Source organism: Cervus elaphus, chromosome 5 (assembly GCF_910594005.1).
Source record: "Cervus elaphus chromosome 5, mCerEla1.1, whole genome shotgun sequence".
Lineage (NCBI taxonomy): Eukaryota > Metazoa > Chordata > Mammalia > Artiodactyla > Cervidae > Cervus > Cervus elaphus.
In genome coordinates this window covers 123871207-123898462 of record NC_057819.1, presented here as the reverse complement: position 1 = coordinate 123898462, position 27256 = coordinate 123871207, and the positions used below count along the sequence as shown (strand labels likewise).

Sequence of the window (27256 nt, the reverse complement as noted above, 5' to 3'; positions counted from 1 at the left end):
CCTTAATGAGCACTTTAGTCCTGTGATGACCTGAAAAACTGACCAGTGATCACATGACTCCTTATGTCACATGACTGTTTAACGCTGTCTATTGTTCCTTGGTTTTTCAGCCTGAGAGATACACTGGTGAGCTACATGGAGACTAAAGACAGTGAAATTCCTCCTGAAATGGAATCTCAGTTCCCAGAAGAGATACTGCTTTCCAATTGTGTCGCTGTGTGGAAAATGGCTGCTGAACTGAAACGGAATCAACAGATGAGATAGAATTGTTTCCTGTCTCTACAGGGAACTTGGGCAGAGAAGGCTCTTCCCTCACGGGTGGGTGCTTAGAAGGAAAGCTGTGGGCACAGCACTAAATTTGAGACCAAGATGTGCTGTGCTGGCTGACAGCTTCTTGAGAGCCAAACTGTTTCAGGAACATTCAGAAACTTATCTCCTCATATTCTGAATACCATTCATTGGGAAGTGAGAACTGAAGATTATATGGAACTGGAATAAAGCACCGTCCTCTGGGAGAGACCGAAAAATAGCTTCTCAGCTTCACACATACAACCTGTGCCCCAGGTGTCCTGTGTCTTACCGTGCACGTACCCAGCACACCAGCCCCTTCTTCCTCAGACCACTGCCTGCTGAGAGGGACCGGAAAATAAGGTTATTAATTTTTGTCTTCTTTTCTAGTTTATTCTGCAGTCACAAAAGAGAAGCTGGCTGTCTTCCTTCTTCCATTCCTTTAAATTCAGAGAATTGTACAAGTACTTCTAGGTCTCCAAGAAGATACAAATACAAGTCAGGCCATTCTGCGAGTGCCTTGATGCCAAACTAGCCAGCCCTCACCCATGCCCACAAATGATTCACTGCCAAATTTCAAGGGTCAGAGCCCCAAAGCTTTCATTGTGAAGAGCGCTGGGCCAAGAGTCAAGGACACTGTTGGTGATTTAGTTTCCACATCTACAAAATGAAGGGACTGGACTGAAGGCCAGATTTCCTGCCAGTTCTAGTATTTTAGTAAATTCTAAGTGAAAGTTGATCAGTGTAAAGTTGGATCAAAGGCATGGTTCTGGCATGCTGGCATTTCTGGGGGAAGTTTTTGCTTCTGTAGGATTCTGCTAAATAAACGTGAGTTTTTAGCGTGGTCTTGATGTCCCCAAGTGTATGACTACTGGTCCTTTCTTTGGGTCTCAGTCAAGGCACAGAAACAGACTCAGAATATACGCCAGTCAAGTTTCTGATAAAGGAGAGAGAATAGTCAGCGCACCCCAGTCTTGTGCTGCTGTTCTCACTCTAAGTGCTGTGTCGTTTTTTCAAAATCTGCTTGGTGCTTCTGACCTCTCTGGACTAATTCCTGTTCCTGGGTAGCTCGGCACCTGTTAGCCCTGAGACAACAGTGTTTACAAGTCAGAGGTAAATGTCTTTCATACACATCCTGAATAAGATGATGTCTCAGTCAGCTTGAAATGAGGCCACAGAATGGTGAGAGCTAAAAAATAGAAAACGCTTGCCAAGGACAACGTAGGCCCTTCAGCACCACCGGAGGGAGCTGTAGAACAGTCTGTGCTCCATTTTCATTATTGTGGTTTCTCTTCACTGTGGTTGAGGAACGGGAGCACAGGGACCTAGGATCTGGTACCGTATGCACTTGTATATAGTAACCTATGTTTATCTAATAATTCTATGCAAAGGCACTCCACGAGGACATCCGTTTCCTATATTGTGTGTTTAATGGATGTGGGAGTGGGGGAGTTGCTTGTTCATCACTTCAGTTTGCACTTGGAACTCCTTTGATACCTCAGAATTGGGATGGAGCTGGCCAACCCGTGAACACCTCCTTTAGGGGGCAGGGGAGAATTTTTTTCCCTGCTATTATGAAGGGGTTTTTTTTTTTGGGGGGGGGAGGTGAAGAAGATATGTTGTTTTGTATGTTATACTTTCAAAATATTAACTGTCATTAGCTAACACTATCTTGTTTGTACAGAAATATACTGGTCTAGCACAGGCAGATGTAAATTTTGTTATACTTGTCATACCTGTTTCAATAAACTTGCTAAAGAATCCTCTCTGGGGAAGAGACTTTGGGGAATGGTTCCATGTGTTTGTGGAAATGTCCTTGCAGGGGTGTCCAAAAAGTGGAAGGTTCTGGACAGAAAACGTGCGCTCTGGTTTAGAATGTAACAGGGTAAACTTCCTCTAGAGAAAACGACAGCAGAGCTGACGTGGAGCTTCACACTGCTCCCTGGTCTGCAGGCTCAGGGCCAAAGCTTCACCCCAGAAGGCTGCCCTCTCACTCCCTGCCTAACAGGATTTTCCAGGAGGAAGCAGAGCTCCAGCCAATGAAGAGTAAGCGCTGACTCTGGCAGGGAGCTGGATTGTGGTTTGGGGAAGCATCTCCTCAGGAAAAGGAAGTAAAGACACATGAGCAAGAAACAATCAGGTTCCAGCAGCCCACTTTCATTCAATTGGCAAAACACTGTTCTAGGGGAAAACTGCATTTTCTCTTCTAAAAAGAAGGGGTGCCTCCAGGAGAGAACCCATGATCCGGAACCATAGTAAGAGGAGGTGCTGGTTCACAGATGTGCCCCCTGCTGCCCCCGGTCTGTCAAGTCCACCCACCTTCCCTTCCTCCATAGCTTCCCACTGACCCTGCCTGACCTTCCCCTCCAGCCTACTCATTCTTGTTTCCATTCATATTCATTTTTCTGGACTTCACATACTGCACAGTTCCTTCTGCTTTCAGCCCAATCAGAAACAGTCACTAGGATGATGGTGACTTAACCTGAAAAGCTTCACAACTGATCACTGTCTTCTTCTTTCTATGACCTTATTATGTGTATAAATTATTTACCTTTCACCCATGTCAAGTGGGCCTTAGGAAGCATAACTATGAACAAAGCTAGTGGAGGTGATGGAATTCCAGCTGAGCTATTTCAAATCCTAAAAAGATGATGCTGATAATGTGCTGCACTCAATATGTCAGCAAGTTTGGAAAACTCCACAGTGGCCACAGGACTGGAAAAAGTCAGTTTTCATTCCAATCCCAACAAAAGGCAATGCCAATGAATGTTCAAACTACCGTACAATTGCACTCATTTCACATGCTAGCAAGGTAATGCTCAAAATCCTTCAAGACAGCTTCAGCAGTACATGAACTGAGAACTTCCAGATGTATGAGCTGGATTTAGAAAAGGCAGAGGAGGCAGAGATCAAATTGCCAACATTCGCTGGATCATAGAAAAAGCAAGGGAATTCCAGTAAAACATCTACTTCCGTTTCATTGACTAGGTTAAAGCCTTTGACTGTGTCGACTACAACAAACTGTAGAAAATTCTTGAAGAGATGGGAATAACAGCCCACCTTACCTGTCTCCTGAGAAACCTGTATGCAGGTCCAAAGCAGCAGTTAGAATTGGACATGGAACAATGGACTGGTTCAAAATTGGGAGAGGACTATGTCAAGGCTGTATATTGTCACCCTGCTTAGTTAACTTATATACAGAGTACATCATGCAAAATGCCAGGCTGGATGAATCACAAGCTGGAATCAAGATTGCCAGGAGAAATACCAGCTACCTCAGATATGCAGATGATACAGCCTTTATGGCAGAAAGTGAAGAGAAACTAAAGAGCCTCTTGATGAGAGTGAAAGAGAAGAGTGAAAAAGCTAGCTTAAAACTCAGCATCTAAAAGACAAAGATCATGGCATCCAGTCCCATCACTTCATGGCAAATAGATGGGGAAAAACTTGAGACAGTGGCAGATTTTATTTTCTTGGGCTCCAAAGTCACTGTAGAAGGTGACTGCAGCCATGAAATTAAAAGACGCTTGCTCCTTGGAAGGAAAGCTATGACAAACCTAGACAAAATATTAAAAAGCAGAGACATTACTTTGCCAACAAAGGTCCACATAGTTAAAGCTATGGTTTTTCCAGTAGTCATATATGGATGTGAGAGTTGGACCAAAAAGAAGGCTGAGTGCTGAAGAATTGATGGTTTCAAATTGTGGTGCTGGAGAAGACTTGAGAGTCCCTGGGACAGTAAGATCAAATCAGTCAGTCCTAAAGGAAATCAACCCTGAATACTCACTGGAAGGACTGATGTTGAAGTTGAAACTCCAATACTTTTACCACCTGATGGGGAAGAGCTGACTCACTGTAAAACACCCTGATGCTGGGAAAGGTTGAGGGCAGGAGAAGGGGATAACAGAGGATGAGATGGTTGGATGGCATCACCGACTCTAGGGACATGAGTTTGAGCAAACTCCTGGAGATACTGAAGGACAGGGAAGCCTGGAATGCTGCAGTCCATGGGGTCACAGAGAGTCAGACATGACTTAGCGACTAAATAACAGTAATGACTATAGGATTTCATTGTGTTTTAACTAAGACAGTCACGAGCCATTTCATTTCCTCCCAGATTCAGTCAATTCCACTTCGGAAACAAACTTCTACTGATAAACAATCACTGTGAAAAAGGGCCTTGTTCAGTAGGTAAAGCTACCCATGTCCAGCCCCACATAGGGGCACTGGTACATCTCTTAATATGTTCTTGCCAAGTATAAGGTTGCTGTATCAGCTGGACCTGGAAAGACACTAGATGAGGACATATGAATAGAAGAAGAAAGCCTGAGGCCTTGAGCTGAATAACCATCCATCCATGCCATGATTTGCATTTATATTGCTTTTTGCTTTTTCTAATTCATCTAGTTATTAATTAGTCCCATGCTCAAACATTATGAATCCCATTTCCAACTGGAAAAACACCAGGAATGTGCCTTCTCCCAAGAAAGCAAATGCTGACAAGATTCACACCTCATCAGACTGAAGTGTATTCTGAGGACAGCAGGGCTGTGCTTCCTTCTGAGGAGCTGGGATTATTTCAGGAAGCCATCTGGGGCAACAGCAGAGAGAACCTGGAGAGGAAAGGCCACAATGGGAGCACACGGAAACCACCCCTGTGACTGCACACCCTATAAAGGCCTGCTTTTAACCCCACTCCCCTTCCTTCACACCGAGACCCACTTGGAGTGTTCCACTTTCCCCAGCATTCCCTCCCATCACCACGCCTATACCCTGAAGCATATCAGAACCTCCATCCAGACCACTGCTCTCTCCTCAGCACCCCAGAACTGTCTCTGTCTCCACAGGCCAGTGAATGGCTCCGGATTACCGGATCGAAAGCCCTCTGCATCCTGTCTGCTCTATAACACAAGGCTGACACAGAGTAAGGCCCAGGTGGACCCCAGAGTAATTCTTGGCCCTCCCATTTGTCTGCTGTCTGACTTCAGGCCAGCCACTTGACCTCTTTGCCCCTCAATTTCCCCATCTGTAAAATACCTCTCAGCGCTGTGGTGAGAAATAAGAGGGCGTGGGTAAATCGCAACACAGTGCCTGGTCTGCTGTGAGTGCTCAGGAAATAGTCCTCATCCCCTCTCCTAGCTGAAAACTTACCCACATCTCCAGACCCACCAGTGGTCAATGCCATACGAAGCCTTTCCTGAAACTCAGACTCCAGTCCCAGTCTCCTGTATTTTCCTCGCAAGGTTTATATTCAGATTACTTATCCATATACTTCTCCAAATTCCCCTAGTAGAACATAAACCACTGGTTATATCGCCGCACCTCAGCCTAGCTGGTCACCTTTCAGTACATCAAATAGACTAACCTCTTTGCTGTCTCAGCCCTTTACATGTGCTGTTCTCTTTGCCTAAAATGCTCTCTTGTACTCAACCTTCAGGTCTCCTTTTACCACCAGTTTAAAGAGGCTCCCATATTATTTTCATGTCAGCACTTAACACAACTGCAGTTCTACCATCAGTAAGCTGTAATCTCAGCATCTTGTACAACACCTAGCAGAAAGAGACTCAACTGACAAGCAGGGTCAGTCAATGCCCCACAGGTTGTCCCTATTTAGTTTTTCTGCTCACCAAGATCCACCAGGTCAAATTTATGAGTCTGGACCCACTAAGGACTGTGTCCTGTCCTCAAAAAGAGTCACTGAAACTGAGGTCAAGGTACCACGGAAACGTAAGATGCTTGGTGATGGCGTTCAGGACACACTGCCCCAAAATATGGCACCTTGCTGTATTGATCTTAAGCCAGAGAAATTTTAGACCATGGCAGAAGCAGCAAAATCACTCCTGCTTCAACCATTTTTCGCTCCAAATCTCCCAGGTGAAAGGGCCCCTCCCAGGAAGGGGAGGGACATTCTTATCACCAGAGGCAGGGGGTTTAGGGCCAAGAAGGCTGTGTGAGGAAAGCTCGATCTGGTTTCACTATTCACTACCCACAGTCCAAACCTCTCTTGCCTTATCAGTTCTTCACAAATTCACTGTTTCTTTCTCTAACAGGATAAAGCTTTCGTTCTGGCCACTTCTTTGGGTCTCCACTCACCAGTGAAATGTCCCCTCCCTGTACGTGTAGAAGTTAAAGTCGATCAGTCCTGTCCGACTCTTGGCGACCTCCATACAGTCCATGGAATTCTCCATGCCAGAATACTGGAGTGGGTAGCCTTTTCCTTCTCCAGGAGATCTTCCCAACCCAGGTCTCCCGCATTGCAGGTGGATTCTTTACCAGCTAAGCCACAAGGTAAGCAGGTATGCGGAGAAACTCAGTAAAATATGTACACTTTGCTTTTCTCCTGCAGATCTGTGTTTGTCAGTGTAACTTTCAGATCCCGTCAGAAGCTCTGGAGGGGTAAGACTTTCCTTTCCCCGAGGCTACGGAAGAAGGCCAACCCTGATGGCTGGCTGCCGCTCTTCCAGCGCAGCTAATGCCCAGCTAGCCTCCCGCCACCACACGGCGGTGTCCAAGAGCCTCAGCAAACGCCGCCACGACGACGACGACGCTAGCATGGCGCCTGCGCGCGGCGCTCCGGAAGTGACGCTACAGGAAGGGGCTGCTCCGGGCAGCGCCATGGCCCGAAAGGCGGCTGGGAAACCGCCTGAGGAAATCTTGTTGGACTGGAAACGGTAATGAGGCAGGGGACGCGCAAAGTCCAGGGATTGGAGCGACGTGGTCCCCCGCGGACCTCCGACCTCATAACCCCTGACTTAGGGCCGCAGGGGCCTGGGCCTGCTTTTGGCTTGCGGGCTTAAGGGCTGTAGCTTCCGGGACCGCGTCTGGGTCCCAGGAGCGGGAGGGATTTCGAGACCCGGAGGGTCCCTGGTAGAGCTCCAACTCCCGGGCCTGGACTCCGCGTGAGGGCGGCCGCAGCTGGACCGCGGGGTGCGGGGCTTCTGGGCCGGGCGGCCCGCTGGACCTGTTTCTACTCTCAGGGAGCAAGCCTCGTTGAAGGCCCGTGTTGTGGACCAGGACACGGAGGCTTGGCAACTGGACCCCGCCTTCTCAGGCCTGCAGAGGGTCGGGGGCGTGGACGTGTCTTTTGTGAAGGACGACAGTGGCAGCGCCTGCGCCTCCCTGGTGGTGCTCAGCTACCCAGAGCTTGAGGTAACCCCTAGGGGACTTTGGCCAGGGGCCGCACCGCTGGGTCCCTGGGTGCATTAGTGAGAGAGGCGGGGCTCTGGACAGGGCACAGTGCCAGGGTAGAGCCCCACTTCTCCTCTTGTGGGACTTCACTAATAAATTGGAAAGCTTTCTAATAAAAGAGGAGGGGAACAAAAACTGACTAGATCCTGTGACCTAAGTCCAAATTAACTCGTGATCTCCAAGTTTGGCTGTCATCTTTTGCTCCCCATCTCAGGGACCCACAGCAACATGTCCCCAAGTTGCCCAAGACACTAGAAATCTCTGTCTTCCCATAGCCCTCAGCTGGTCACACACTAACTACATTTTTTCCACCACCTAAAATCAGTGGAGTCTGTCGCCTTGTCTGTATCGCTGCTGCCCCTTCCCTGGCTGTACCACTGTCCCCTCTCACATAGGTGACAGGCAGAATCTTCCCTGAGTCCTTTCTCCATGCTGCCAACAGAGCAGTTTTCCTAAAAAGCAAATGTGAGCAGTCACCACCTAGTCCACTTAAAACACTTAAGTGCCCATCCTGTGATCCCATAATAAATAAAAGTAACACTCACTAACAAGGCATAAAGGTTCTTCATGATCTGACCCCTGCTTAATGTAACTCACAGTAGGCTCACCTCTGGCCACCACCTGCGTTCATCACCCACTCCCCATTCAGGAGGACTTCAGCTTCCTCAAGCACTCCATGCTGTATCTACCTGCCTGACCTTTGCAGTGATGTTTCCTCTCCTGGAATATTTTTCATCTGTCTAACTCCTCCTCATCTCTTAGGTCCTCCAGTAAGCCCCCCACCTTGTCCTACAAGACCAGGAGTTGCTCCCAGCATCCTCTCATTCCTCTATATCGCCTGGGATAGAATTGGCCTGTGTGTCTCCCGCGCCAGAATGTAAACTCCACAACAGTAGAAACTGTACTCTCTTGCACACCAGTTGTAGCCTTGGCACTTAGCTTGATGCCTGGCACATAGAAGATGCTCAAATAGATATGTGAATGAATGAACAGTGCACCCACCATTCCTTTGGAGTCAACAGCTCAGGAAGCCTTCGCTGAAGAAGAGCTTGACAAAGAAACTTCTGCTCTGCAGCTTCAGTGTTTCCCCCTCCATGCCCCTCTGCCTGCTCCCAAAGCTGCCATCTTCCTGCCTCAGCATCTTTGCACTTTACTTGAAGAGCCTTTAGTCAAAATTCAGCAGAAATGTATTGATACCTGACTCAGAGTTTGGTGAGGAATAATTGAGATCATGCGTGGAAAGCAATTAACATAACAGGCATGTGGTAAGCCCTCAAAAAGTAAATGCTAAGTTACTGTTAATTCTTAGGACAGCTTCTCACTTTTCAATTCACTTATTCCCATCGCTCTATACCTTTCTCTACCTGCAGAATTAATCACCTTCTTGTCTGTCCTAGGTCCCTTTGTTTTGCATGTGTTCTTACAGTACTTCTCACACTGTATTAAAGTGACTGATTTAAGAGATCCTCTCAGATCTTACAGCCTATTAGCAGAGCACTCTCCCTATGGCAGTAGTCAACTCCCCTTCATTGCAGTAATCATTTTGAATAGTCTCTCCTTCTTTTTGTTTAGTTGCCAAGTCGTATCTGACTCTTTGCAACCCCATGGACTGTAGCCTGCCAGGTTCCGCTATCCATGGGATTTCCCAAACAAGAATACTGGAATGGGTTGCCATTTCCTTCTCTAGGGGATGTTCCCAACCCATCTCATAGAAAAGAAGTTATTGGTTTATATTGTTTTTCCCACCATCTGTAGGTTCTCAAGGGTAGGGTTATACTGTATTTTTTTCAGAACCCCAGCACTTGAATGTAGTCAGCACTTGTCATCCTATGCTGTGGATGCTTAGTCTAAGGAATACCCTTATAAGAGTCTGGTCCAGTGACTCCCAGATGCTCATCTATGATTCTGTGCAATCGGAGTCACCTGGAAGTGTGTTTAGAAATAAGATTTCATAGGCAAATCCGTAGAGACAGAAAGTAGTTTTGTGGTTGCCAAGGGCTAGCAATTGAGATGGAGGGTAACTGTTAATGAGTATAAGAATTATCTAGGAGAGATAAAAATGTTCTAATGTTAGATTATGGCAGTGGTTGAAAGACTGTAAATACCAGAAATGGTTGAATTACACTCTTCAAGTAATTTTATGGTAGCAAATTATATCTCAATAAAGTTGTTAAAAAAAAGATTCCTGGGCCCCTCTCCATTTACTGATGTTTGCTTTTTTCCAACAGTCCTTCCTGTAATTGCATAGCAAACCCAGGCTGTGAGTCTCTGATCTGCCATTCACACAGCCAGAAACTCTTTTTGTCGTGCCTGACATCGTGGCCTCACAGCAGAGCCCATTCCGTAATTGGAAGAGCATGTTCTTTTCCACATAGAGCTGAAGTTTACTTGTTTGTGACTTCTGCTTTCTGGTACAGGGTACAGGACAAACTTTCCCTGCCCTTCTCTGAAAACCCTGCTATTTGAAGACCATTCTGTGTTCTCCTGAGTCTCACTGGGGTGATTCCCAGTTCCTTCTCTTGCTGCTGGCCCTCTGGCCTGCCCGCAGTGAGCAGGGTTCTTTTTTATATCCAGCACCCAGAACTGATTTCAGTACCTCAAGTGCAGTTCAGCCGTTTGGTTCATCCATTGGTGAGCCTAATGCCAGCTTAGGTTGAAACTTGCAGATCTTCTCAGAGATTACTGACCATCCAGATCATGCCCACATGCTAACTACACAATTGATTTTTCCCTGTCCCAGATTTGTAACTTAAGAATGTGTACACATACATACTGAAAAGTTGAAATAACACATTGAACACCCGTATTCCCTCTACTTAAGATTCAGCTGGTTTTGCGGTCTTCTGTGTGTGTGCACACTGAGCTTCAGGAGTGTCTCCCAGAACCTGTGAGAGCTCAGCTGACTTGTCCTAGAGTGACATTTTTCTGCATGCCGGTGGTGTCGTCATCACACCTTAGAATGCACATACATAATGCCATCACCCCTTCTGTAACACATTTCCCCAGGGGTCTTTAATCTCTAAAATATGTTCTCTGATTTGTAAGACTTTGACATATTTTATATTAAATAATTACTGTTACCAGTAGATTATGATTGCTGTGGGGATTTTGGGCGGGGGGGTGGGGGTGGGGGGCGCGGTCCAGTATGTTGCCTGTTTACTTTTTTTCCACTGAGATACATCTTGAGTTGGCTCTTCCCCATCAGTTTCCTCAAGTTCCCAGTTGGGTCTTTCAATGTGTGGGGTCAGATCACTTTTTATTTTGGGAATGTTTCTTAGATTGTGGTTTTAAGTGTTAGTTCTATTTATTATTTCAGCTCCACAGTTTGGTTTCTCTTTTTCAGTCATACATATGCTGGGTTTTATAACTTGCCAGGTTTTTTTATGGTTCTGTTTTTATTTCTGCCAGGTTGTGCTCTCTGTCATTTAGTTAATTTCCCTCTGATGCACGTCTGGTTGGGGGCAGCATTTCATCAGCTCACAAGCATTGATCATTGTCTTCTGAGTTCTTGTAGTTTTTGTGTACAGCCTTTCACTGTTGACTTTTAAGTTATATTTAAAGAGGAAACTCAGGGGCTGGGGGTTTGGGTGGCTCGTTGGGTTTCTTAAGTCTTGAACTATGAAGTGTAGTCATGTTAATAAATGGTGTTCTTTTCTGAAGCAAAGATGGCAGTGTGTCTTCTGATTCTTTGATACTCTCGTTTGCAAAGGAGCTTACATTTCTATCCTCACTGTCTTCTCCATGAGCCCCCAGGGCTCACCTGTTTCTCCCCAGAGCAGCATCTTCCTGGTAAGGCCAGGGCTGACCCCCAGGTATCACTCCATCAGGCTCCCAACCAGTAGGCCCTTCCACACCCCCTTACCCTTGCCCCATCCCTACCTGCCTTCCCAGTGCAGGGCCTGGGGCTGGCTCTGTGAGTCTGGGCTGTTTATTTCCACATGTAGGTGCACACTGATGGTTATACTATGTCATCTCCTGGTTATGATGTGGGCATTGGGCCAGGGGAGGTTTATCTCCTCTTCTGTGGATCTCTGATTTCTGGAACTTGTTCAGAGAGATTCAGACATAAGCAGCCACCATCAGCCTATGGGAACTCAGGCCACACTTGAACTTCCCCTGTGTCCCTGTAAAGAGTCATTCTGTTGCATGGGGTTCAGCACTCCAGCCTGCTGGGGTCACTGGGAATTGAATTCTCCAGTCTGTCATCCAGCTGGACCCTGCCCACTCTAAATCACTGGCAGTTTTACGAGTCTCCTATGAATCACTGATAAAAATATTGGAAGAACAAGCCCTTCCTCAATACTATTAGAGTAATCCCTTCACTTGGACATGCCGTTATGACCCAGCTTAGAGGGAGAGGTGAAAGTATGGTTTTGAAAGCTGTCACCAAGAGATGGGGGTGGGGAGTGGCCAGTAACAATCCAGGACATCCGAGGTTTCTGGAAAAGTGTGCTTAGCGGGAAACATTCTCTACCTCAAGCAGGTCTGGCTCTAATGAAAACTCAAGGTTAAAGGACTTGGGGCTGCCATCCTGTGCTCTGAGCAGGTCCTTTACCGTTCTAATGAAGTGGGAACAGGAGCCCCTCTTCCATGCTGTGGTAGGACTTTGAGTTTGAAGAACAGTCTGCCAGAGCATGTGAAAACTGGATGGTCCCCAGCAGGTCTGCCTCAGACCTCTGGCCCCCACTCCTCCCAGCATCAGCCAGGCCTTTTAACACAACATCCCTGGGGGTAACCCCCTTTCTCTCTCCGGGGTTATTTGCAGTTGCAGCCTCAGAATTTTTCCTTTTGGACTCTCCAGTCTCTCAGGATCTAGTTCTCTTCCAGACTGCCTCTCAGATCATGCCTGTCCTTTGTCTGAAATATTTGTACTCTCTTTTCATAAAGCGAGAGTTGCCCTTCTTGCTGTGTAGCCTCTATGAAGACCTGGCCTTTTCTTCCCCGAGGTTCCATCTCACAGGACACGCTGGCGTCCTTATTCACAGGTGCTTCTTGTGCTTGTCCTTCTGTGAGCTTCCAGACAGCCTGGCAGCAGGGTGGGCAGGAAGACAGCAGCTCTGACTTAAAAAAGAGGCAGCCTGAGGAGGGCCTGGTACAGACCAGGTGTGGCCAGGGCCTTTAAAATGGCAGCATTTGAATCCCCACCGCCCACCTGTAGGGTGGATCACGTGTCCCCAGATAGTGAGGAAGGAAAGGGGATTTGGGGGTGAGCCTGGAAGACGGAGAGGAAGTGATGAGGATTGACAGATAAGGGCTGAGGGCGGGCAAGGGGAGGTGACCAGGGCCGAGCATGCCTGGTGACCGGGTGCCTGGTGGCAGGTGCTGTATGAGGACTGCCGAATGGTGACCCTGACGGCCCCCTACGTTTCGGGCTTCCTGGCCTTCCGAGAGGTATCTTTCCTTGTGGACGCGGTGCAGCGGCTTCAGGAGAGGGAACCCTGCCTCATGCCCCAGGCAAGTACCTCACTGGGCTGGAGGGAAGGCCCTCCACAGACCTTGCCCCATTGCAGGGAGAGGTTCCATGAACTTCCTGGAGAAGTGCTTTTGCCTCAAGAGGAATAAGATCTAAAGAACTGGGTCCCTCCTCTTGCTCTGGGATGCCCCAGCCTGATGGATGCGAGGTGCTTCAGCTGATTGTGACTTTCCCCTGTGGCTCTTCCAGGTCCTTTTTGTGGATGGAAATGGGGTGCTGCACCACCGAGGTAATCCTGCTCCCAAGATGGCCCAGGAGGGTTGTAGGAGAGGGACCTGGAGGGGGCAGTCCGCCTGCACCAGGCCATGGGCCCTCCACCCCTAGCCTCGCCCTGCAGCTCCTTCTGGTTTTGCTTTCCTTGTCAAGACCCCCTAGTAAAGAGCCCCTGCTTCTCTTCACCCCTACCTCTTTTCCTGCTTGTCCCCACTACATGTGCTGGCCCAGCTCTGGCAGCACCACCCAGTTTGGACATAGCGCTACCAAAAGTTGTAGACCTTGAGCCCAGCTGGGGCTTCCCTGGTGGCTCAGATGGTAAAGAATCTGCCTGCACTGCAGGAGACCTGGGTTTGATCCCTGGGTTGGGAAGATCTCCTGGAGAAGGGAATGTCAACCCACTCCAGTATTCTTGCCTGGAGAATTCCATGGACTGAGGAGCCTGGCAGGCTGCAGTCCATAAAGTTGCAAAGAGTCAGACACAACTGAGCGACTAACACTTTCACTTTTATTACTTTGAGCTCAGCTAGCCTGTCCCACTGGCAGACCCTCACCTGAAACCAAGCAGGAACGGACACATGTGCCCCACCAACACAGGGGAACTTTGACGCAGGAGAAAACCACCAAGGGGAAGGGGCTGTCATACCCTCAGATACAAACCTGGAGGTCAGGCAGCAGAGGGATTCGAGAAGGGTTGGCATGGTGTTTTCAGTCCCTGCCCTGGGAGCCTGTGGGCCCAGAGCCACCCTGGATGCTAGTGCAGGACCAGCAGGCCAGCCCTGGGCCTTGACCCCAGCCACTGCTATTCTGGCCTCCTGGCAGGAACCCCAAAGTGCTGGGGCAGTTAGGACAGAGACCCAGAGGCCTGAAGGTAGCCACAAACATAGGGGAGGATGGAAGGTGCCAGAAAATGAAAGGAGAAGCAGGTGAAACGTGTGAGCATGTTAATTGTAATTAGGCTCCTAATCTAGTCAGATGGAGGGAGGAATCCACCCAGCCTGCCAGCTGAGAAGCTGGGGCAGAGGGCCAGATTCAAGGTAAAGGTGGGTCTCTGAGGCCTGTACCCCTAGTCCTTGCCCACCAACAGGCCTCCGTTGATGTGCAGAAGCTCAGTGAGGCTCTGGTGTGTCCCCCACCCCCACCCCGACTCCTGACTGCTGGGCTCACTGCCCCAGCCTCATCTTCCTTTGCCGCTGCAGGTTTTGGGGTGGCCTGCCACCTTGGTGTCCTCACAGACCTGCCTTGCATTGGGGTGGCCAAGAAACTCCTGCAGGTGGACGGGCTCGAGAACAACGCTCTGCACAAGGAGAAGGTAAGGGGGCCTGTGTGGTCCAGGACACAGACAGCCCCACTGTGGACCGGCTCCACTGGGACGCTCTTCCCATCCTGGGTCACTGGCCAGAATGAGGAAGACTAGTGTTGCTCGTGGGCAGTGGGTCATCCCTGGAGACCCGGAACTCCTCTCCCAGCCTCTGGACCCACGTTTGCCTCTCCTGCTTTGTCTACCCTGTGGCGCCCACTGGGAGCAGAGCCTGTAGGGACTGGGGACTGGGCATTCAGGGCCTGTGCAACATTCCGTGCTTTTCCTCCCACGTGGAACTGGGGCACCTACCTGCCTGGGGCATCCCCGTCCCCTGCGACCCCTTCCAGAGGGCGTCGGTGACATGCATGGCTCACCCACCTGGACAGCCGACTGGGAACAGGGATCAGTTGTGTCTGTCTTATCCTTCCAGCTCCCCTGTGCCTGAGTGAAGCACGTGTTTCTTGAGTTGACAGGGGCCCCTGACCCACTCAGCGAGCCAGTCCCTACCACCCGAAAAAGTTTATCAGGTTGAATCAGAAGTGCTCAAATTTGTAGCAGAAGAGAAAGCACCGGGAAATCAGCAGCCTCGAGCGGGTTGTGGCCCTGTGTGCACACCATCCTGGCGCTTCCCCACCCCTGGCACTGGGGCCTGGGTGGGCCACCGCCCCTTCTCTGCTGCAGGGTTGAGAGGAGAGCGCCTTGTCAGGGTGGGATGATGCCGTAGGTGGTGCCTGGAAGCAGGATCCACTCACAGGATGGGCCCTTCCCTCTCCTTGCCCAGCAGCTGCTCACAGTTTGAAAATGAGCAGGCTTGCCTTCGGCCCTTCGCCAAGAAAGGTATTCTGCAAGTTTTTTTTCCCTCTGTTTTCCAGATACAGCTCCTAAAGGCTGGAGGAGACTCATTTCCTCTGATGGGAGGCTCCGGGACTGTCCTGGGCAGGGTGAGTGGCCAGGGGCCTGTGCCCCACTGAGGCGGACCCCACTGAGGCTGGACCCCTCAGCCTGTGCGCCTCAGCGGACCCCTTAGCACCCATGTAATGTGTGTACCCCAGACCTTGCCGCTCTGGCTGACCCTGCATCTTTACTTCCTCCCCTCCAAAACTGTGCTGAGGGGGCCTCTGGGTCCTCACTGGCCCTATCCTGTCCCCAAGACGAGCAGCAGGAAGGTGCCGTGAAGGCGCCGCCAGTCCCCCGAGCCCCTGCCTGCCAGCTGAGATGTGACGTCTTCCCGCCAACAGAGCTCGCCCAGCGCCCTGACCTCACCCTCTCTCTGTCACAGGCCCTGAGGAGCCACGACCACAGCACCAAGCCCCTCTATGTCTCTGTGGGCCACAAGATAAGCCTGGAGGCAGCCGTGCGCCTGACCCACAGCTGCTGCAAGTTTCGGATCCCGGAGCCCGTGCGCCAGGTGAGTGGGCTGCCAGGTCGGTGGGCCAGCACACAGCCCCTACTCTTCCTGTGCCCTTGGGCTTAAGAGCATGCCACAGGCACCTGTGGGAGAGTCTGTTTGGGTCACATCAGGCCCTGGAGGGGAGGAGAGGGGCCCGGAAGTTGCAGAGGTTCCAGGACTCATTCTGGAGCCCTGCTCGGCCTGGCCCTGTGCTCAGCCTCTCAGCCTCCTGCACCCTGGGTCATTGGGAGAATCAGCTGATGTCAGCTCAAATGCCAGCCCCTGAGGGCTCAAGCTGCCCAGCTGGCCAGGGAGGGAGCAGCCGTCCTCGGTTGGGGGGCCCCTGTAGGGCCACTGGGCACAGCTGAGGAAGACTTGTGCCAGAAATGCCAGTCAGGGCACACCAGCCACGTAGTACCAACTTGGGGCCCAAGAGGATCAGAACTCTCGTGGACAGGTTGGCCCAGCCTAGAAAAAGCTTGGTCTGCTATGGGGAGATAGAACCTCATGCAAGATGCCCTTGGGCCACCTTGGTGTCTTGGCCCCAAGGAGGTACCCAGGGGGTATAGGTTCCTGGAAAGCCCGTGAGTCGAGGATCTGTGGAAGCTGCCCTCAGGGAGAGGCCTGCTGGAAGAAGGGGGAAGGGCAGTCCAGGCCTGAGGATCAGCATTTACAAAGGCCGTGGGGCAGGAAGGAGTTTGATGCCCAGAGACTCAAGGGAACGTATGGCTGGAGCCCTGGCCCGGGGGAGCAGGTGGAAGCCGGTGTGCATTGGAGCAGGTCTTCAGGTTTACCACAAGGTTTTAGATGTGATTTGGGAGGGAACTCTGTCAGATTTGCCTTCCCAGCAAGGTCTGAGGCCTGTGCTGCATCAGCAGGAGGCAACCTGGCTGAGGGCCCGCCTAGTCTCTCAGGTCAGCACCAGCTGGTGACACCAAAAACCCAAGGATCTTGACTCTGCCTTGCCCACCCAGAGAGCCTGGGCTTTGGGACCTCCTGGCTGCTCATGTGCAGGGTGGCCTCCAGGTGGCAGCAGCAGCATGCACACGACTGCTTCAGCCCATGCCGGCAGCTCCGAGGGCTCCACAGAGCCTAGGCCCCTAGGGTGGCTTCCAGATGGACACGCTGTGTCCACAGCCTCAGCCTCACTCCCTTCCTCCCCACACAGGGTTTGTAAATGCATGGGTTCTCAAGCTTGTAACGTGTGTCCTGGCCCCAGAAAACCTTTCCTTTCCCATTCCCACCCACCTGTGCAACCTTGTGGGCAGGGGTTGGGGCAGGAGTGGGGCTGGGAACAAGGACCAAAGATTTCTTCCCAGGCTCTCAGAACCAGGGACTCCACTGAGCCAGTACTGTGGGCAGGTCTTTGTCCCTCTACCTCTCTCCTTGCCCCAGAGTGGATGATTGCTGTGTCCTTGAAGGTGGGGAGATACCCCATAAAGTGCCATGAGCCCCTCAAAGGTGGGCAACACTGTGTGTGTGTTCTTGAGAAAAATCAAACATCTGCACCCAGAAGCCCACCCACCCTGTCGCTTCCAGGAAAGGGGGTGGGGCCCTGTCCAGCGGCACTGGCTTTCTCTTGATCTGTCTTCCTGGGCCCACTCACCTGTGTACATTTTGCCCTCCTGACTACTTCTGGAAGCTCAGAGGAGAAGCTGAGAGAGGGGTTTAGGGCCGGCTCCATTGGTCACAGGCCCTTTGTCCCCCAGGCCAGGCCAGGCTGCTTTAGGGGAAGGGAGAAGGTACTACCTCAAGTCTCCAGGACCTTTCCCCCTGGAATACCCTGCTGCCCACCCTGCCCACTTGCCCGTTCACTCTGAAGTAGAAGCGGTCAGGAGGATTAGCTGTTGTGTCCTGTAGTCTTGTGGCCCGAAGCGGGGCTAAGCCCATTGGAGGTGGGATCAGGGGCCTCCCTGAGGCCAGGCCCCCTGGAAGGGGGTCAGCCAGTGGGAGAACCCAAGTGGAAGGTTTCTGGGGGCCACCCTCAGGCCTGATCCCCTCTCCCCAGGATGTGTCTGATACCGGCCTGTGGTCCACAAGCCCCCTTTGATTCTGGTGACGCTGCAGAACTTTCCAAACACTTCCCCACAGACAGAGTTAACAGCTAACACTACCCAGAGAGCCAGATGAACCAAAAGTGGGGACAGACAAGCTGGGCTGAGGATAGCCTTCAGAGAAGAGAGTTTCAGCAGGAAAAACATTGGCTCAAGCAAAACTTACAGGGAAGCACAAGCTATAAACCCACTGAAAGCCAGCTGAAACAGGAGTGGGGCACCCAACCAATACCCTTATGCCCTTTAGGGACATGCCATCAAGCACCTTGACCAGAGGGCCTGGGCATCCTAGCACCCACACATGATGGGGCTGCTGCTTCTTGTCCTAAAGGCCAGGCCCCTGTGGGCTTTCCCAGGAGAGGCCGTCTTTCTGGGTGGGAACTGGTCCAGAGGCCAGCTTGGAACCCGAGCTACCCCCCTCACTCCAGCCCTCTTCCCCAGGCTGACATCCGCTCCCGAGACTACATCCGCAGGACCCAGGAAGTCCAAGGGGTCCCTGCCCCGCAGTCGGGCAGGTGAGTGCTGGGCTGGCTGGGTCATGCCCACGTGGGGCCATTTCTGGTGGCTAGGCCTCTCTCAGTTGTGGTGCTGCAGCTCAGGCCAGACATGCAGGGCCAGGCAGCAGACGCAAAGTTCCCGAGGGGACAGGAGAGAATGCTGGGCGCCAGTGTGGACTCCATGTTCAGTGCAAACTCTCCAGAAACCCTCACAGTCCACTGCTCACCTCCCACCCTGGTGGCCCCCTGCTTGCCTTGGTCCATTTGTCTGTGAGGCCCTTGGGTTCCACAGAAAGGGAGTCAGATGGTCCCAGCTCACAACCTGGTTCTGCACCAGCTGTCGTTTGCTCTCTCCAGGCCTGTTTCCTCACCTATGTGGTACACAGTGATTCTCATCCTGCCGCGTGTGTGTGGGGGCTGCTTGCTTAATCCTGACAGCACTTCCATAAGACAGGCACTGGGCTCACATTGCAGATGAGGAGACTGAGGCAGTGAGATGGCAGCCAGCAGCTTCCATGTCAGGCCTGTCCTCTCCCGCTCGAGTCCTTGGCAAGCACAGTGTTTCCTCTGTGTTCCCTTCGCCTCCTGGCCTGCACTTGGCTAAGCTGCTTTGAGGACTGGGGGGAACCCCTGAACTCTCCCGGGGTAGGGGTTGGCCATCAGGATCTGCCTTGCCCTCTGACCTGGGTCCTCAAGCCCCTGAGGATCCAGGTTGGCTCAGCTTCCAGAGACCACCTGGGGAGTGAGGGGGGCTCTGGTGTGTGATGCTGTCATTTCTTGATGTCATTACCAGGAGCAAGGAGGCACAAAGGCCAAAAGCGTGCCCCCAAGGAGTCTCAGAAGAGCCTGCAGGTAAGGATGGGCTCCTTGAAGCCCAGAGCTGAAGCCCCAGGACACACTGGAAAGCCCTAGGCCCAGGCGTCCGGGCAGTAGGGCAAGGGCTGGGGGTGGCACTGAGCTAGATGCCAGGGAGACTCCTGGGTTTCCTGCAACCCTGCTCCAACACATCTTTGGGGACTGAGGGAATGGCCCACAGAGTAGGTGGGGCACCCATGCCCAAGGACATGGGGACGCAGCAGGTACAGCCATTCTCAGATGAACTGGGGTGGCCACCTTCCCCTTCTGCGGTCATAGAGTCTGGGGGCCCAGAGCAAGCTCACTGGAAGACAAAGCTCACATGGCAGGGCACCAGACCCAGAGAACCCGTGACATTAATTTCCCAGGAGCACAGGAAGGGGTTCAAGGTTCATAGGGGGTTTTCTGGTGTTTTTGTGTTCCGTTCTGAAAGTGCCCAGGTAGGCTTATGGCTGCCAGACTATGCATACATCCACGCCTTCTCCTGGCCCATCTGCTCCTCTGAGTGCACGTGCTGCTTTCGCTTCATGATCATTTATAAACCAGGACCCAGCTCCCTGCTGACCTGAGCCACTCCTGCTTTGCCCGGGAAGGATCTAGACTGGGGTAGCTGCTGTTGGGCTTGGACCCTGGCTGCTCTGCCAGTCTCCAGCCTGTCTGCTTCTGGCACATGCAGGGCCAGGAGGAGGGCAGAAGAGCTGCATCTTAGCCTGGAGGAGGCTGAGCTTAGAAGGGACATACAGGGGCAGTTTAGGCTGAAGGGATAGGGTGCCAGGCAGAGGGCTGGCACTGGTGCCAGAAGGGGTGGGTGTTGGCGTCGTTGTCCTGGCCAGGGTCTGTGAGGATGGGCAGCTCAAGTGCTGCATTCAAGTGCCAATAGCTCTCCCCCATCCCTGCCAACCTGATGCACTCCGCCCTGCCAGCCTCTTCACCCAGAGGCCCAATCTCAAAAGGCATCTCCACCTTGGGAAGCAGCTCTGCCTCATCCCTGACTCTGGCCCCTGCCCAGCCACGCCCCTCAGTGTGAGCTAAATCCCAGGAAGGCACATGGCTCCACCCACAGCCCCCAGTCCTCCACCTGCCAGCTCACCCCCAGGACCCCAGGTTCCCTAAGAACTCTGGGATCTTTGCCGAGAAATGTGAAGAATCTTTGAAGGCCTTTCTTGCCATTTATGCTGCCTCTCGAGGAGGAGCTGCTTGTCATGGTTTGACAGCCTGGCAGAGAAACCCAGGGAAGCCCCAGGTCTTAGCACTTCCTCTGTTCTCTGCTCTGGTGTCTCTCCTTTCATTCATGATGAGAAAGGAGCTCTCCTCCAGGCCTGGGCTCCTGGGAGAAGCAAAGGGGACAAATGAGCAAGGCATCCAGCTGTTTGGGGCTTGCAGGGTGCTGTCCCCCTTCTGCTTAACCTCTGTTCTTGAAGCCCTGTATAAGGCATTGTTAGGACATTGCTAGGAAACAGGACCATTCCAGGGTGGGGGGCTTTGGGATACAGAGGACCTCCTGGGGTCAAGTGGGCTGCTGGGTGCCACTCACATGCTTATGGGCTCCACCCAAAGGCCTGCTGGGCTCAGCAGCTTCTGGCATGTTCCACAGGCACCTCCAAGGGGACTCCTGCAGGCGGGAAGGCCTGTCCCAGGTTCTGATCTCCAGTCCTCCCCAGATGTCCACACTGGCACGTCTTCTCACCTCCGCTTCCACTGTCCACCCAGTCCTGGGACTGAAAAAAAAAAAAAACCTCATCACAGCCAGGGGTGTACAGGGAGCCCCACCTCACCCCACCCTCCCTAGCAGGCTCTGGGCCATCTGCCCACTCACCCCAGGCCCCGGGATGTTGTGGCTTTGGAACCTGCACCTCAGTACCTGTGACTTCTGACTCCTTTGTGCCAGCAGTGCCTCTCCTGCCTCGGGTTTGTGTCCTGCTCAGATCCTTGCAAGGATCCGAGCATTTGTTTGATCCAGTTGGGGGACTGAGTGTGAGGATACACGTGGAGTCCATGCCAGTGGGGGCACAGTCATTTCCCAGTGAATGAAGAATGGGGGTATAGCACCAGCCGGGCTCCACACTGAGGCATTAGTGGTCAGAGGCAGGGACAGCCTGGGATCAACCAGGGATCAAACCCACAGCCCCTGCGTTGGAACGCAGAGTCTTAACCACTGAACTGCCAGGGAAGTCACCTTTCATTTTCTAGATTGCGTCCTTTGAGTGAAGGTTTTAAAATTTGATGAAGTTCAGTTTATCTATTTTTCATTTGTTGCTTGTGCTTTGGTGTCATAACAAAGAAACCATTGCCTAATCTGATGTCACAAAAATTTCCTCCAAGAGTTTTGTAGTTTCAACTCTTACATTTAGATCTTTGACCCATTGTGAGATAATGTTTGCATATGGATATTTTGGTCTTTTGTAATTCCATATGAATTTTAGAATCAGCTTGTCCATTTCTACTCCCCCAAAAAAGCAGTTAGAATTTTGATAGTGATCACACTGATCAATTTGGAGAGCACTGCTATCTTAACAGTATTACCTCTTCCAGTCACTGAACTCAGGGTCTTTTCACTTATTTATATCTTCTTTAATTACTTTTAACAGTGTTTTGTGATTTTCCTTGTACATGTCTTATCCTTCCTTCAGTAAAATTTATTACTAAGTATTTTATTGTTTTTGATGCTACTGTTTTATTTTTGAATTGCCCATTCCAAGTATATAAAAATACGACTATTTATATCTGGCAACTTTGCTGTACTCATTTATTAGCACTAATGTGTGTGTGTGTGTGTGTGTGTGTGTGTGTCCCTTAAGGGTTTTATATATAAGATCATGTTTAATGTGAATAAAGTTTTATTTCTTCCTTTCCCATCTGAGTGCCTTTTATATCTATCTGTTACAGAAGTAGAGAGATGGGTGCATGATCTTGGGGGAGAAAGCTTTCAGTCTTTCACCACAGAGTATGATGTTAGCTGTGGTTTTTTCATAGATACCCTTTATCAGCTTGAGAAATTTCCTTCTATTCCTAGTTTCTCTGTGTTTTTATCATGAAAGGGTGTTGGATGTATCAAATGTTTTTTCTGCACCTTTGAAATGATCATTTTCCTTCATTCTGTTAATGTGACATATTATATTGATTGACTTTAATATTTTGAGCTGCTCTTGCATTTATGGAATAAATCCCTCTTGGTCATAGTGTATAATCCTTTTACTATGCTGCTGAATTTGATTTGCTAGTATTTTGTTAAGGGCTTTTACATGTATATTCATAAGGGATACTGGCCTGTAGTTTTCTTTTCTTGTGATGTCTTTGACTGGCTTTGATATGAGGGTAATACTGGCTTCATAGAATAGTTAGGAAGTGTTCCCTCTTTTCTGCTTTGGAAGAGTGAGAAGGATTGTTGTTGATTCTTGTTAAACCTTTGGTAAAATCACCAGTGAAGCCATCTGGCCCTGTGCTTGTCTTTGTTGGGAGGATTTTGATTACTGATTCAATCTCTTTGTTATAGGTCTATGAAAATCTTCTGTTCTTGAATCACTTGATAGTTTGTGTATTTCCAGGAATTTTTCCATTTCATCCAGATTGTCTAGTGTGTTGGTGGCATACAATTGTTTGTGAAATTTTCTATTTCTATAAAGTCGTTAGTAGTATTTCCACTTTGCTTACTGATTTTAGCAGTTTGGGTCAGCCTGGCAGTGAGTGGTTTTTCTAAGGAGTGCTCTTCCCACCCCCACAATGCCTCTGTAGTGCCCCTGGCTTGAGTGAGGAGTAGGAGGGCAGGGTCCCCTGCAAGATTCAGACAGTCAGGACTCAACCTAGCTCTGCTTTCAAGGGCTGCCATCTCTTCCCACAAGCCCCAAAGACTGTAAATCCCACCCCATCAGAATCTAATTATGGCCCCACCTAAATCCTGGCCTGACCTCAGAGGTTTCAGCTGAAGCAGTTGAAGCATAGCAGAGATTGGGTGGGCTGAGTGGGGGCTTAAGCCTGACATGGAAAGCTTATGGGTGGAGGTGGGGGTGGGAGTGGGGTGGGCATCTGAACTTTAAAAGGACTAGCTTCAGCTACAGCCTGGAAGAGGAGAATCTGTAGCAGTGCCCAGACCCATTGGCTCCTTGGTACTGTCTGCTGGCTACACCAAGGCCATATCAGAGATGAGAGGAAGAGAGAGAGCATGTCAGCAGCTTGCTGGGACCCCTGGCTCACGCCAGGGTGGTGGGTGTGGATATAGCCCTGAGCATCTCGGAGGGGTAGGCCAAGCTGGGAGTTCATGTAGAAGGGTTGGAAAGATGGGGGTGGCACTGAAGCAACTGAAGGGAGCCAACGTGGAGCCTGAGGGCCTGCTGGCTGGGGTCATTCATGGGAGAGCAGGAAAGCAGTGGGAATGGGGCGGGGGCTTGGGGGTGGCATGTCCTGTCTGCCTCTCCCCCCGCCCCCAGGGGCTCTGCCCTGCAGAAGGCTGCACAAGAGCCTTAAGTGCAGTGGCGTCTGGGCTTCTTCCCACAGAACCTTAAAAATAGGGCCGAGATGATATCCATCTTCACAGACCACAGCCTGCCCCAGAACCAAGAATAAGTCTCGAAACACTCAATAATTCAAATCAGATCCAAATAGATCTTTCTGTTAGCCTGGCAGCCTCTGTGCCCCTTTCCCAGGTTCCCAGGGGCTGAGCCTGGAGGCTACCATGAGCTGGTGGACAGGCCTGGCCATTTCAGGTCACATCCAGGGCCCTCATGGCACCTGCCTCCAGGACCCTGGTCTGCCCACCTTCCCTACTTTCGGAGCAGTCAAGAACAAAGGACACCCAGGCCTGGGAGTTCTTTATCGGGTCAAGGCCAGGCCATAGGGAGAAGGCCCGGCCATGTTCCTAGCTGCCCCAAGGATCCCTCCCCTGTGCCCTTACTTTCTGATCACAGGTATTTTTTTTTTTCTTTCTTTCTTTTTTTTTTTTTTTGATCACAGGTATTGACCTGTTTGACCTTGTGTTTGAGCCAGGATCCTTGGCCCCTTTGACCACACCTTCCCCCCACTCCTAGGCTCCTGGGGTCTTAACCCTCCAGGGCTCAAGGGCCAGTCTGGGCTTCAGGGGAGCCAATCCCCCAACTTAGACCCCAGTCACTGGTACACACACAGCCCTCAGGGTCTGCTTCCCTCCTCTGGAAGGGTTCCCTAAGGGGCTTTACCTGGGGCTCTGTGGTCTGATGGGAACACCTGGGGACAAGGAAGCAGGGCCCTGGGTTCCAGCCTAAGGCCTCTGCACTTGCTGGGTCTGGGTGGGGGGATGGGGGTCTTCATCAGCCTGGCCCACCCGCTGCAGGTTTGGCCCTGCCCCAGTAGTCCCTGTTGCACTGCCCTGGTGAGGCTCTGCATGGAGTTTTACCAAATTATTAATTAAAGGCACAGGCATGCGGCAACGCTGACATCCAAATGAATAGTACACTGGGTGATTAGGAGAGGTGTCATGGAAATGATGGAGCACAGCCCACTATCCCCATTTCACCTCCCTGGGAAACAGGAGCAACTTCTGGGTTTCCTACCATGATGGGCAGCACTCGGGGCAGGGTAGGGAATGCAGGCTGGAGGGGCCAGGGGCACAGTTGTTGCTTGTGGACAGGGTTGGGTGCTCCCCAGTTCGATTCCTCTCCACCCAACCAGCAGAAGACCTGGGAAGAGGGCAGGGAAGGTGGAAAGTAGGCTAGTGGAGGAAGAATGCAGTCCCAAGACAGACAGGTAAGCCAACCTGGATTAACTCAGAGAGAGACTGGGAAGACCACTAGAGGCTCATGGTGGAGCAGGGGAGGACTCCAGCAATTGGGGCGTGGGTTGGGGGCTCTTTCCAGGAAGAAGAGACAGCTCCCTAGGCCCTTTCTCAGGGCCACAGGTGCCCAATGGAGAGCTGGGAGTGGAGAGCAGGCTGGAGTATTTTTGTCTTTTAGTTACTTAAATTGCACTGGTGTTTTGTTGTGGTTTTTTTTTTTTTTTTAAATCAGGGTTTTAAATATGCATAGTTTAAACAGTCAAACAGTAATGAAAATCCAGTAGATCCTAACCCACCCACTCCTCTCCTTTCTTGACTTCCCTTGCTCAAATGCAAAGTTTTGTTATTTTAGTTTTTAGGGTTTTTTTTTTCTTCTTCTTCTTCTTCTTTTTTTTTTTTTTTGGTGTTGTTGTTTTTTTCATATTTACTTCTAAATTCCATGCTAATGTTGCCTTTCTTTTTTTTTTCTTTTCCTTCTTTTTCTCCCCTAGAGTTAGAAATCATCCATTGATTTTCTGCTATGGGAGTTGAGAGTTTGTTTCCTCTCACATAGCCCCCACACACTTTCCTTCCATCTTCTCATTTTCACTGAATCAGAATTCAATGTCTGCATTATTCTTTCTTTGCACATACTATTCATAGCTGAGTAATGTAATGTAGTTACATCTCCATTTTTGTACAACCTCTTTGTTTTTCCTGCACTTGATAATTGCCTTATGTTTTGGGTTTGGTTATTTTCTGTGTATCCATTAGTTATTCTCAAACTCTGCAATAGAAATATAAATCCCTTTTTGGTACATTAAAAGCATCAGGGCATCTTGAATTTATTTATTTTTTCTTGGAGCCTGTGGTAGCCAGCTTCCAAGATGGCCTCTTGGGGCTGGTATAACCCCCTGGCCACATTGAACTAGGGCCATCTGTGTGACGTGTATGAAGGTGCAGAAGTGAAGGTATGTCACTTCTGATGCTAGGCCTAAAACACACTAGGACTTTTTTCTTGATGGTGCTCCCTCTCCCCCTCTTCCCACTCATCATTCACTTTGAGAGGTCAGCTGCGGTGTCATAAGCTGCTCTGTGAAGTCCACATGGCAGAGAACTGATCCCACCTGCCAGTCACCATACAAGGGCACCATCTTGGAAGTACACCCCCCAGCCCTGATCAAGCCTTCAGGTGCCCCCAGCCCTGGCCATTATCTTGACTGCAACCTCATAAGAGACACTGAGCCAGAACCAGCTAGCCCATGTGCTTCCAGGTTTACCCCTCAGAAACTATAAGAGAATATACCTTTCTTCCGAATAATATTTTAGTCCGGCAAAGCATAACTAATACTGTGTCACTCCTTCTGTACCCACCTGACTCAGCTGCCTTGTATACCTGATGCACATCCAGCACCAGGGACCTCTCTCACCCTCATCGCACTCCTGTGTTGGCTCCTTTGTTATAATGGATGCATTATCTGATTTCTTCTTCAGAACTACTACTCCACCCTAACACCACCCTAGAAAATGGCAAGGCCAGGAAAGGGGGATTTTTAAGTACCCAGAAGAGCTTTGTTTCAAGACACAGGACACTGTGGCATCTCTCAGGAGTCTGTCCACAGCCTCAAGATGAACCTCATTGTCCTGTGTCTCCTGGGTGGGTGGGAGATCTCTGTTTCCTCCTCTGGGCCTTCAGTGTTGTGTGGGGGGAGCCACTGCTGTCCACGGTGCTGAACTCAATGCCATCATGTCATCCTGGGCTGCCAGCCCCAGATGCTGGATGGCCTCTACTCTAGCTTTCCTCCTCTCCCACCGGGATCCCCTCTGTCCAGGCCTTGCCTTTCTGCACTGGGCTGTCTTCCTGCCCAGGACTTCTTCTCACTCTTGTGAGCAGACCTCACCTGGGCTCTGCAGACAAGCTTGAATCCTGAAGTAAGGGCCTGTAGGTGTTTGAGCTGAGAACTCTCTGGATTACATGTGACAAAACCCAACTTAAACCACCTTAAGCTAATAATAGGGGCTTGTTAGTTCACTCCAGGGCAGAGCTGGCTATGTGTGGCCTGGCTGCAACACACGTCTGCTCTGTCCCTTTGACCCAAGGGGCCTCCCCTCTGGATGCTGGATAACTGGCAGCAGCCCAGGCTTTCTTTCTCCCCTGTAGTGTTCCCAGGCAATGTGTGTCCCTCTGTCACAAAGGCTCCACTTAAAAGCCCTAGGCCTAGGTTCTGGATGGAGTGTGATCATTGCTTAATTTGATCACTGTGGCTGGAAGG

At 50.7% G+C, this 27256-nt stretch overlaps 2 protein-coding genes across 3 annotated transcripts in view; both read left to right on the top strand.

The window, feature by feature from the left end:
- Positions 1-2065, top strand: part of LOC122695420 (E3 ubiquitin-protein ligase RNF213-like) — a 112868-nt gene extending 110803 nt beyond the window's left edge. The window contains exon 66 of the mRNA XM_043905278.1: positions 111-2065. Coding sequence (XP_043761213.1) covers positions 111-264 — 154 coding nt within the window. The 3' untranslated portion in view covers positions 265-2065. The remainder of the gene's footprint in view (positions 1-110) is intronic.
- A 4511-nt stretch (positions 2066-6576) lies between these two features.
- ENDOV (endonuclease V) lies at positions 6577-22116 on the top strand. Of its 2 annotated transcripts, XM_043905280.1 has the most exons (10): positions 6580-6959; positions 7266-7437; positions 12796-12930; positions 13139-13178; positions 14362-14474; positions 15338-15406; positions 15745-15873; positions 18351-18424; positions 19200-19258; positions 20856-22116. In XM_043905280.1, exons 1-10 carry the CDS (start codon positions 6730-6732, stop codon positions 20903-20905), a joined length of 1071 nt encoding a protein of 356 aa, XP_043761215.1. In that variant the 5' UTR covers positions 6580-6729; the 3' UTR covers positions 20906-22116. The 2 variants fall into 2 exon arrangements, with proteins under 2 accessions (XP_043761214.1, XP_043761215.1); XM_043905279.1 differs by lacking the exon at positions 18351-18424 and having other exon boundaries at positions 6577-6959.
- Positions 22117-27256: the final 5140 nt, after the last annotated feature.

Excerpts from the sequence above, each read along its gene's own strand:
- ENDOV (XM_043905279.1), top strand. The coding sequence starts at position 6,730 with ATGGCTGGCTGCCGCTCTTCCAGCGCAGCTAATGCCCAGCTAGCCTCC. Across the intron at positions 7,438-12,795 it reads TCAGCTACCCAGAGCTTGAG|GTGCTGTATGAGGACTGCCG; the intron begins GTAACCCCTAGG and ends GCCTGGTGGCAG. Across the intron at positions 14,475-15,337 it reads ACGCTCTGCACAAGGAGAAG|ATACAGCTCCTAAAGGCTGG; the intron begins GTAAGGGGGCCT and ends TCTGTTTTCCAG.